Below are 12,500 nucleotides of genomic sequence, written 5' to 3'. Positions count from 1 at the left end.
AATCAAAGCAGTTTTGTGTCATAGGATAAATGAAAATTGTTGAATGGGAATTATTTTTTTTTTTTACAATAACATGAGCATAATTTCTTTAAAATATTCCATTTTTTCCGATTAGAAATAACCAGGTACCCAAATTGTTCCGAAGTTTCATGAAAAATTAAATGCAAAGAAAAAATTTTTTTTTATTTTTTTTTTTTTTTCCGATTCCTACAATTGGTCGAGTAAAAATTTCGACTTGAAACAAGTTTTGATAATAAATGTAGAGTCGATGATAAATCTGCTCTAAGATCCATTACTCAAATATTGCCAAAAAAAAAAACATATCCCTTAAATTACTGGTGGTGCAATAATCAAGCGCTGGACGGAAAAACTCTAATTCTGATAAAATTCTACTTAAGAAAAAGAAAGAAGAAAAAAACCCACTAACACCCCCCCCCCCCCCCCCCCCCCAAAAAAAAAAAAAAAAAAAAAAAACCAAAAACATGACTTTATCATTGAATCAAGTCCAGTGGTTGTTATTTTTGTTTCTACTATCGGGTCGTTTATCAGTCATTAGTGTGTCTGTGTGTGTGTGTGTGTGTGTGTGTGTGTGTGTGTAAATAGAAGATTATTTCTAACTGATATTTTTAAAAAAGAACCTCTCTATTCTTCCCTTACCTCTTGCTGTCTGTAGAGAGGGAAGCAAGTTCCGTTTGACTTGTGAGAGCCTGTTGAAATGGTGGTCACGTTTCCATTGGCGTATCGGTCGTTGTAAACTAGGGACGTCGTGTCGTGGCACCAGGAGGGAATTTCACCATTGTGATTACCTCCACCTCCTCCCCCACCACCACCACCGCCTCCTCCACCTCCTCTGCCACTGCAACTGCTACTGTGATGGCCGGATGACCGTAGGGTGGAGAAGTTAGACGTGGCATCGCTGTCGTTGTTGCAGGAGTGGATGGACAGGGTTGGAGAGTGGTCAGAGGCAGACTGCTTTCTGTGGAACTCCCTCTGGGGATGATAATGGAAAACAGTTTTTTTTTCTTAATTGAACTTTTATATAGTGCAATATCCACTCATCATGCTCAAAGCACTTTAGGAGTGGTCCCTAATAGTCAACAGTAACACTTAACATGTAGAACGAGACATGACGCCTGTTAGGCGATAATATTACAATTTTTTTTCGAACAGAGACAACGCTGTTAACAGCCAGGTACTCATTTTACACCTGAGTATGGTGAGAGAAAGTGAGTAAAGAGCCTTTTTCAAGGACTCAACGATGCGCTGCGCGAGGCTCGAACCCAGGACCTTCCAATCCGAAAGAGAGTGCCATACCACAAGGCCACATAACTGCCGAGGAGATAAAATATTGTTGATTATCTCTCTTTGACCATAATACTCTCTACAGGAAACACTATTATAAAAAAAAAAGAGAAGGTAATGCTTTATCTATGACCTAGAGTATTCATCTCACAAAACAACCAACAAAGTCATCAAAAGCTGTCTCAGGGATTTTAATTAAAGACAAGTCTTCTTTGCCATATCCTATAAAATTACTTAAACTGGCAACAGCTTGTCATCGACAAAGTCATTAATTAGGCAAGTGACCAACTGTTGAGGACAACTCTAAATTACTTTAGGGCAGGAGATTAAATATTGTTTATCTCTCTTTACAGGAAACAGCATTATATAAAAAAGAGAAGGTATGATTTACCTATCACCGTTAGAATGTTAATCACACAAAACAACCAACAAAGTTATCAAAAGCTGTCTCAGGGATTTTAAAGACGGGTCTTCTTTGCGCTATCCTATAAAATGACTTAACCGGCAACATCTTGTCATCGACAAAGAAATTTAATAGGTGCATTTACATGAATAAACAATTTTGTATACATGTTGATGTTGATAATTATAATAGTAATATCAAAATAACAAATAGTAATAAGTAATGATATCCAGATTTAAAAAAAAAAAAAAGAAGAAAAAACAAAAACAATAAAAAACAAAACAAAAAACCCCGCCAAAGACATCAGAATGTCAAGTGACAAATTTAATTTAAAACAGATGTGGTAGTTACAAGACACATTGATTGCTAAATAGTTTTGAAAGTCCTTCATTAAAAAATAAGGACATCTGAATCGTTTGAGAAAGAAAAGAGTCCTTCAGACCCATGAGGCCCATGGAGCAGGGGTTTATCCCAGTTTCTATAGCGTGAAATGGACTATATTGCTTGCTTTCCTTTGGAATGGACGCTTGTCTATCACAAAGTATTTCTGCCAGATCTAACAGACCCTTTGCTTGTGACGCGAGTGCTCTACCAACTGAGCTATTAGTAATGGAATTGGTCATACTGTTGCTGTTTTTGATGGTGGTGGTGATGGTAGTGATGGTGGTGGTGGTGGGCAGTTGTGAGGGTGATGGGTTGATATGGTGGTGGTCATGGTGGCTGGCTGTGGTTGTGAGAAGTGGTAATGGTATGGTGTGGTGATTGTGGTAGTATGTAGGTGTAGTCAGTAGCAAGTGGGTGGTAGTGGATTGTACTGGTGGTGGTGGCAGTGATGGTGAATTCTATTGGTGAAAACTAGAAAGTGACAGTGACACAAGTCTTGTATTGTATGTAGTCTTGGTGGGTGGTAGTGGATTGTACTGGTGGTGGTGGTGGTGGTGGCAGTGATGGTGAATTCTATTGTGAAAACAAGAAAGTGACAGTGACACACAAGTCTTGGAACTTAATCAGCTTACCTGGAAGGGGTCACACTTTCCATCTGTGACAGCTGAGATCAGCTGGCGGACTTTGTCGTCTCCGTACTCCCCTGCTGCCACCTCCATCACTGGGGACATACATTGGGTTGGATATTTGAGTCAGTGATTTAGTCATCACTTATATAGAATGATTATTATCATCATCATCATCATCATCATCATCATCATCATTATCTTTATTATTATTATTATCATCATTGTTATTGTTATTATTATTATTATTATTATTATTATTATTATTATTATTAGTAGTAGTAGTAGTAGTAGTAGTAGTAGTAGTAGTAGTAGTAGTAGTAGTAGTAGTAGTAGTAGTAGTAGTAGTAGTAGTAGTAGTAGTAGTAGTAGTAGTAGTAGTAGTAGTAGTAGTAGTAGTAGTAGTAGTAGTATAATCATCATCATCATTATTAGTATAATTGGTATTACTAATATCATCATCATTATCATTGTTATCATTATTATTATCTTTCATTATTATTATCATCATCATCATCATCATCATCATCATTATTATTATTATTATCATCATCATTATTATTATTAATCATCATCATCATTATAATCTTTATTATTTTAATCATTACTATCATCATCATCATCACCTCTTGCAACATTCATTAACAGTTTAGCTCAGATAGTTTATAAAATCCAAATATAAACGACACATTAAAGAATGACAATTGCCGTGTCACGACACACACACACACACACAAACATACACACACACACACACACACACACACACACACACACAAGGTTTATCAAGGGCAGTCCACTGACTCATTTCATGTATATTTTATATTCAGCCATGGTGTGTATGTATGTATATTACATAGTTACCCACCAAATGACAACTTCCTCCTTCCTCACTCCCGGTTTGATTGACCCCAATCCTTTATCAAACCATGGTGGTGGTGGTGGAGTTGGGTTTTAAATCTCTCCTTACCAACTATAGGAAAATTGTCACATTCGTTACGATTCAACCAACATTTTTCTTATTCAAATTTCCTTTTGTACATCATAACATTTACAGATAATGAACAGTGTGTTGTAAAGCATGTTTTACTTAAGAAATTATTTATCGACAAGAACTTGTTGCTATTGTGTTTGAGTGATAAAAAATATATTTTTGTGTTAGTTGGGTGTGAAGTTTTGGGGAAAATCCTGCAAATGGCTGGTAAGGAGAGGGTTAAATAATCTCTCCTGCTCTTTAGCTAGTCATCGATGCTAAAACCTGATTCAAACCGTAACAAGCCCCCAGCAGGGTTCCCACTATAATCAGTCATTAAATAGGGGATCAGTCTTTGTCCCCAAGGTCTGTAATGCATCGATTGGCAAAACTATTAATCCTCCCTACTGTGGCTTTTACTAATTCCGGCGATCGATCTGTCTGGAAACCAGGACCTTCCATTTGGAACTCGCTTCCTTTGTCAGCAAAGCTCATGAGCAGCATTGGAGATTTTAAGAAAAATCTTTTACAGAATTTTTTTATCATATTCGTTTTCTGCTTGATGACTTAATTATTCCCTTTTTAAAAAAATTAGTTCTCATTTTGTTGAATGTCACTTTTATTTCACTCGCTTTCGGAGCAGAAGGTCCTGGGTTCGAGCCTCGCTCGGCGCATAGTTGAGTCCTTGGAAAAGACTCTTTTACTCACATTCTCTCAGCGTACTCAGATGTAAAATGGGTACCTGGCCGTTGACAGCGTTGTCTCTGTCCGAAAAGTTTGTAATATCGCCTAACAGGCGTAATGCCACATCCTACATGTTTAGTGTTGCTGTTGGCCAAGGACCCCTTGTAAAACGCATTGAGCATGTTTAGTGGATATGTCGCTATAAAAAAAAAAACAAAAAAAAGCCCATCTCCATCACACAATTCTTTTCCAACTTACCATAATCGGCGGGATTGTGATAGTTGGGACACACCAGGCCTTGACTTTCAAAGTAGGGCAACAGGGCAGAGATAGACCCTCTGTAAACACACTGGCCCTCGACCAGCAAGTACAACTAATGGATGGATAGATAATAGATAGATGTAAATAAAACTACTTGTTGTCACTTGAATGAATTATCCCTGCAACATCATTATTGAGGGGGGGGGGGGGGGGGGGGTAAACTATGCATGGAGAATGTTCATGATTGTTATCCCTATTATTATAATTATTCCAATCATTATCATTATTTCAATCATCATCATCATTATTATTATTATTATTATTATTATTATTATTATTATTATAATTAATATTATTATTATTATCATTCTTCTTCTTCTTCTTCTTCTTATTATTATTATTATTAATTATTTTTATTGTTACTATTATCATTATCATTACATCATCATCATAATTATTTTCATCATCCAAACTACTCCTGCTGATTAATTTGACTCACGTGATCAAACATTTCAAACAGCTTGGCACTGGGCTGATGGATGGTACAGATGATGGTTCGTCCGCCCTCTGCCAGCTTCTTCAACAAGGAAACGCACTGAAAGCAGGACGCGCTGTCCAAGCCACTGGTGGGCTCGTCGAAGAACATGATGGGCGGGTTGTTGACCAGCTCCAGGGCGATGGACAAACGTTTACGCTGTCCTCCCGATAGGTTTAGGGTTCTAGTCTTTTTGGCTTCGTTGAGACCCAGAGTTTCAAGAATTTCATCCACCTGTTGAAAGAAAATCAAAAGACTTATTTATTTGGAGAAAAAAAAAGATTGAGAAAAAAACAAAAACATAAATAAAAAGGAAATTTACTCAATCCATTTTGTTCTCTCCATAGAGGATAAAACATTTTCAATCCAATTGAATCAAATCAAAACCGTCGCAGCTTCATTACTCTCAAGATAGACGCAACATTTGTCTAATATGGGATAATGGTGTTGGGTTATGGCTACTCTGTACCACAATATTTTATGTCATACTGTGATGACAGAAATGTTATCTAATGGACGTGTAAATTTCTGGTAACTCAAAACTTCTCAAGTCGTCATCTTCATAGCGTCATACTTTGTTCTTCTTCTTCCATCTTAAGGCCAAAGCATCAGGCTGAAGATTGTATGGCCCATTTTTCAGTGACAGGGGTGTTTTAGAGAAGGGAAGCAAGGAGCGATTTTTTGAAGTCATCAGTCGAAAGGCCTTGTTTACAATTGGTTGGGAGGGAAGTGTTATATTATCTCTTACATGGCAAGGCATGGTAATCATTACCTTTTACTCGGAGGAAGCATGGGGGAGGGGGGAAGAGAGAGAGGATGTCATTGTCCTAAACATTCCAAAGTCTATTCATTAACAACTAACTTAAACAAGCTTTTCAAACATAAAAAAAAATCATCAACAACAACGAGATAAAAACAACTTTAAAAAAAAACAAAACAACAAACTCATTAAATTATTAAAATGGAGGAAAGCCAATTACAAGTTTGGCGAACCTGTAAAAAAAAGCACAGCCAAACAAAGAAAAAATAATGTTTCAAAAATCAGTCTTATTTTTTGTCTTAAATTTCTGCCATAAGTTGCTGCAATTTAATATCATGACAACAATCACAACAACAATATCAAGAACAGCAACCATAACAACAACAAAAACAATAACAAAAAAACAATAACAACAACCACAACAACAAAAATAACAACCACATTAACATTGCAGAAGGAGTAGAAGTAGCTGCAGCAACAACAACCACAACAACAACAACGACCATAACAAAAACAAAAACAATAACAACCACAACAACAAAATAAAAAACAACCATAACAACCACAATAACAACAAAAACAACACAATGAAAACACAGAAGGAGTAGCAGTATAGCAGCCAGCAGCAACTACCAGCAGACATGCCACGCATACACATTCTAGCTCTAACCATTTCTAGTTTCTCGTGTGGTAAGAGCGACTCGTCCAGTTTGAGATTGGCCGAACACATCATGGCTTCCTCGACAGTCAAGTGAGGCAGGAGCTCATCATCCTGCATGATGTAACACGACATTTTACGGAATGAACGCAGATTCCTCTCCCTGTTCCGTACCAGGATCTGTCCTGTGATGTTTCTAGTGCTAAAAGACAGAAAAGAAAAAACAAAAAAAAAAAGAAAAAAATTGAAAATCCATATTTAACTCACTCAATCCTGGAGATTTTTCAATAATAATAATAATAATAATAATAATAATAATAATAATAATAATAATAATAATAATAATAATAATAATAATAATAATAATAATAATAATAATAATAATAATAATAAAATAATAAAAAAAAAAAAAAATAAAAATAATAATAATAATAATAATAATAATAATAATAATAATAATAAAAATAAAAAATAATAATAATAATAATAATAATAATAATAATATAATAATAATAATAAAAATAATAATAATAAAAAAAAAAAAATAATAATAAAATAATAATAATAATAATAATAAATAATAATAATAATAATAATAATAATAATAATAATAATAATAATAATAATAATAAAAAATAATAAAAATAATGATAATAATAATGAAATAATAATAATAATAAAAAAATAATAATAATAATAATAAATAATAATAATAATAATAATAATAATAATAATAATAATAATAATAATAATAATAATAATAATAATAATAATAATAATAATAATAATAATAATAATAATCAGGCTCAAATGAACTCAGTGACGGACAACCTGATTCTCTCAAAATCTCTCATCCTGTTTGCCCCAATAGATATTTTGCAAAACAGACTTTCTGTTGTTTTTTTTTTTTTTGTTTTTTTTTTTTTTTTAATTCGATTGATAAGAATCGAATAAGAATACAATAAAAAACACGGATTTGTTCTCTGAAATGCAAATTTTTGACAACATTTGCTTCTTCAGACCATGTCCGTCCGTGAGTAAAATCAGAAGTGACTCAAAACGAATCCAAACACCTATTATCTTTTAAAGACAATATTACTCAACTGTCTACATAAATGTATATAATTCTTTGGTAATCTCTCTTGTGGTCATTGAGATAAATCTACCACCAGAAATTTGGGGATACCTAGCAACTTGTTGCAAAGAATACCACGGAGCATTCGTGAAAAAGAATCTTTGTCTATTTTTAAACGTTCGCTTAAAACATATCTGTTTCGTCTTTAGTAGATGGTATGAGAAGCAAGATAGGTCTGTCTGGTTTGTGTTGTGTGTTGTGTGTGTGTGTGTGTGTGTGTGTGTATGCTTGTGTGTGTGTGAATGAGTATGTTTCAGCCAAAGTAATTTGTAATTTAATGCTTAGAGTCCGGTATCTCGGAGTTATAGCGCTATAGAAGTTTTCATCATTATTATTATTATTATATAGGACTAACGGGGTCACACACTTCTCCGGCTCCGTGGGCAACAATACCCAGGGTTCCTCCCCCCCCCCCCCCCCCCCCCCCCCCCCTCCCCCCATCTCACTAGACAGTTCTGCTATGGTCTCCATCACTCATTTTACCAACCTATATTCAGCCAATACGTTCATGAGAGATGGTTTCCCAGCACCATGGGCATACACAGGGTCCCCCCTCCCCCCATCCCACTAGACAGCTCAACTATGGTCTCCATCACTCATTATACCAACCTGTATCCAGCCAATATGTTCATGAGAGATGATTTCCCAGCACCGGATGGTCCCATGATGGCCGTGAGTTCTCCTGAGGCAAACTGGCCGGAGATGTTTCTGAGGATGGTCTTGCATCCTGTAGATGAGGGGGAAAAAACCGAAAAAAAAATGGTATAAAAGATGGTTAATGATCCAGGTCAGCTTTGTAATCTTGTGGTATATAGTTTGACACCTGCCTCGGGTCTTGGTCAGTCATGACGTGCTCATTTTTTGAGGATGATATTTTTCTTGTCTTCTTGTATATATTTCTAAGTCTTTGAGGATTATTTTTTCTTGTATTTTTCAGATTTTTGGGGGATAATTACTGTCTTGTATTTTTTGTCTGATTTTCCTTTTTCTTTTTTTTTTTTTTATGCTTTTCTTTTCTCATACTTTCCTGATTTATTAGGATGATTTTTTTCTTGTAATTTTATATCTTTTTGTCTGGCACTGTTTCATAGAAAAACTTTTGACCAGGTTTTTTTTTGTTTTTTTTTTGGGTCGGGGGGGGGGGGGGGGGGGGGGGGGGGGGGGGGGGGGATATTTTTTTCTTGTATGAATTAATCATTATGCTTTGTCTGGCACTGAATTCATAGACACCTTTCCATGGTATTACCAATGCATGCTGATATCAGCCACAGTGAAATGTGTGTGTGAACATCAGTGTAGAACTGACTGACTGGCGAACAAAGGGATTGGTATATGTAAATAAATAATATGTGTCAAGTGTTGTAAGGTAAATAGCGGAATGTATATAAATGTCTGTGTGTGTGTGTGTGTGTGTGTGTGTGTGCATGTGTGTGCTGCATATATAATATATTATATATATATATATATATATATATAGATATATATATATATATATATATATGTGTGTGTGTGTGTGTGTGTGTGTGTGTGTGTGTGTGTATGCATGTGTGTGCTGCATATATATATATATATATATATATATATATATATATATATATATATAAATATATATAAATATATATATATATATATATATATATATATATATATATATATATATATATATATATATATGTGTGTGTGTGTGTGTGTGTGTTTGTGTGTTTGTGTGTATGCATGTGTGTGCTGCATATATATATATATATATATATATATATATATATATATATATATGTGTGTGTGTGTGTATGTGTGTGTGTGCGTGTGTGTGTGTGCGTGTGTGTGTGTGTGCGTGTGATGTCTGGGTGTCATGTTACATGGGTTTTTGATATGGATAGCGACTAAGTCAGAGGGTAGGGACCACAGACTAGCAAGAGATGACAAAAGCATGGAGGTGGAATGGTATTATGAGTTGTGTGTTAAGTAACACAGTAATGGGAAACCATCGATGGGATTGGGTGTGTTGTGGTTGATGTCATGTTACACACTATGTGGAGTAGTAGGCTCTGGATGGTGATTGTGGGTGTTGGTGAAATGATGATGATGATGATGATGATGATGATGATGATGATGGTGATGATGGTGATGATGATGATGGTGATGGTGATGGTGATGATGATGATGATGATGATGATGGTGATGATGATGATGATGATGATGATGATGATGATGCTGATTATAATGATTATGATGATGATGGTGATGATGTTCAAGATGTTAAGATGCGATGAAGAAGAAGAAGAAAGAAGAAGAAGAAGAAGAAGAAGAAGAAGAAGAAGAAGAAGAAGAAGAAGAAGAAGAAGAAGAAGAAGAAGAAGAAGAAGAAGAAAGGAGTAGGAGGTAAAGGAGAAGGAGGAAGAAGAGGGGGAGAAAGAGGAAGAGGAAGTCGATAATAAGATATAAAGGCGGAGGAAAAGGGATGGGGGCTTTAAGACTAATAGGAAGCGGAGGAATGGGAGATAACCATGACGTAACTATAGTACTCTCTTGTAGGCCATGGAGATAATAACATGGTAATGGGAGCGATCTATATTCATGTTTTCGTCCACCCAGGTCATCAATCACATGATTTGTTGCTGTCCAGCGATTGGACATTTCTTAACAAATGTAAACACGCTGCTTTGTTTACAAAAGTTATAAACATACCCATGTGTCAAACTGAACCCAATGACCAATCGTGATGTTAGATATTTAAAAAGTTGTGAACACTTTTCAGTTAGCACATTTTGCAATGTGACCAATGACTTCGAGCACATGGAAAGTTAATATAGATCGTTCGAAGATGACGTCACTCTGGTCTTTGTTATTGTTTTTTTTGCCATCCGCGTTCATGAGTAATGCTCACTGAACTGTATTAACCTGACTATAAACGTTCATGGATACACACAGTTTTGTGTGTTGGTCCGTTATACTTCCGGATGGCAATGTTATGAGCTTCTTAGCCAAGCGCATGCTATCTATAGATCATGCCCATTATAATGACAACAATATCAACATTTGTGATAATGGTTCATTATCTGTTTTTGTTTTGTTGTTTTTGTTTTTTTTTTTTTGTTAGTTTTGTTTAGTTCACCTTTATTGGAATGCCCCTCCTTGACAGTGTAGGTGACATTGGTGAATTTGATGTCCACGGGTTTGTGTTTGGTGAGGTGGGAGTCGGCACTCTTCCTGGGCTCGTCCTGGACCAGCCGCCTCGTCTCTTGTTTCAGGAAACCGCCCAAGTGGGCTGGTATTTGGACCTGAGGGGGATTGAAATGAATGAATCAAAGTGGCATTTTAAAAAAAATCGATTTAAATGAGTACTGTGTAGCCCCTGGATGGAAAATGGTAAATTATGGACAATCCATAATAGGATTCAATAGTCTGATGTCACTGTCATGTTAGCCCAGCAACGAGCAGATTGGTTCGAAACAAAGAAAATCGGTACTTTTTATTCTTCATGCTGGCTACAACTTTTTCACATGTCATGTGATTAGAATGTAAGAAAGTCAAAACATGATCAGATTTATAATGTTTTTCTCCTCTGGATACACTTTTATGCTCGTCGGATAAGTATTTCATAAGGGCATCTGCCATTGTTCCGATAGTTTTGAACCAGTTACTAAGTTACTATGCGTTATTAGAGGGAAGTGACGTCACAACTGTTGAAGCCTATTCCATATACAAGAGCGGACACATACAAATATAGATTTTTTTTTCTTTCTAAGACCAACCAATGAATAGAATGACCTGCCGGACAATACGATCCATGCCCTATGTACGAATATGAGGGATACGTCTCTTAGAGCATTAAGTAGAGTGAGTAGAAAAGTTCCAGAAGTCGATAGAGAATAACTTTTTTTATTATTTTTTTTTTCAGGCGATGGGAATGGGTGCGATCTATATTCATGTTTTCGTCCAACCTAGTCATCGTTCACGTGATTTCTTGCTGTCCAACGATTGGACATTTCTCAATGTATCTAAACACTCTCCTTTGCTTATGAAAGTTGTAAACATACCCATGAGTCATGCTGAGCAAAATGACCAATAATTGTAACGTTGGATATTTCTCAAACTGTGAACACTTTTCACTATGTAGGTCATTTTGAGCAGACTTTGCAATGTGACCAATGACCTCGAGCACATGGAAGTGTGGGCATATTGATCATGCCCCTTGAACCGTAGCCTTCGTAAACTCATAGCCTGACACTGGCCAAAAAATTACGTCAAAATAACAAGGCCACGACACCAATAGATAACAAATCGTGAGTTGTATCCAATAGTTCAACCAATGGGATCATGAGTTTCCTTGATTGAGCACTACTACCGACAACTCCCCAGACTACCTAAAAAACATCGAATTACACGTCCTAGTGTCAGTCTGTAGCCATCGTTAACATATAGCCTGACACTAGAACTCTCTAGGACTGGCAGTTTGACGTCATTTTTTAGGTTTGTGTAGCGTCTAGTGAGTCGTTAGTAGAGCTCAAGGAAACAAGTTATTTCACTGGTTGAACTATTGAATTACAATTCACGATTTGTTTTCTTTTGTGGCAAAAGACTGGCATTTTGACGTCATTTTTTGGTCAGTATCAGGCCATAACTTTACGATGGCAAACGGTCAGTATCCAAAATTTGATATAGATATGTTAGTGCTTGTCATTGCAACTTTACAAAGCTGTTTGATTGGAAGGCGGGAAATAGAAACACAAGTAATGCTTGTATTCACTTAGTTAATACTGGACCTTGCTCAATGTCTGA

At 35.8% G+C, this 12,500-nt stretch overlaps 1 protein-coding gene across 20 annotated transcripts in view; it reads right to left on the bottom strand.

Annotated features, from left to right (window-relative positions):
* The window catches only part of LOC144959809 (ATP-binding cassette sub-family G member 4-like), a 150,668-nt gene that overhangs the window by 34,457 nt on the left and 103,711 nt on the right, over positions 1 to 12,500 (bottom strand). For all 20 annotated transcript variants that reach the window (XM_078892571.1, XM_078892575.1, XM_078892562.1 and 17 more), the window contains 7 exons: positions 10,834 to 10,999; positions 8,331 to 8,448; positions 6,599 to 6,788; positions 5,133 to 5,402; positions 4,631 to 4,745; positions 2,722 to 2,810; positions 658 to 990 (listed from right to left, as the gene is read on the bottom strand). In XM_078892571.1, the coding sequence (XP_078748697.1) occupies positions 658 to 990; positions 2,722 to 2,810; positions 4,631 to 4,745; positions 5,133 to 5,402; positions 6,599 to 6,788; positions 8,331 to 8,448; positions 10,834 to 10,999 (1,281 nt within the window). The remainder of the gene's footprint in view (positions 1 to 657; positions 991 to 2,721; positions 2,811 to 4,630; positions 4,746 to 5,132; positions 5,403 to 6,598; positions 6,789 to 8,330; positions 8,449 to 10,833; positions 11,000 to 12,500) is intronic.

This window comes from Berghia stephanieae, chromosome 14 (assembly GCF_034508935.2).
Source record: "Berghia stephanieae isolate SIO BIC M18660-M18661 chromosome 14, UCSD_Bste_1.3, whole genome shotgun sequence".
NCBI classification, from domain to species: Eukaryota; Metazoa; Mollusca; class Gastropoda; order Nudibranchia; family Aeolidiidae; genus Berghia; species Berghia stephanieae.
This window is presented reverse-complemented; position numbering and strand designations above follow the sequence as displayed.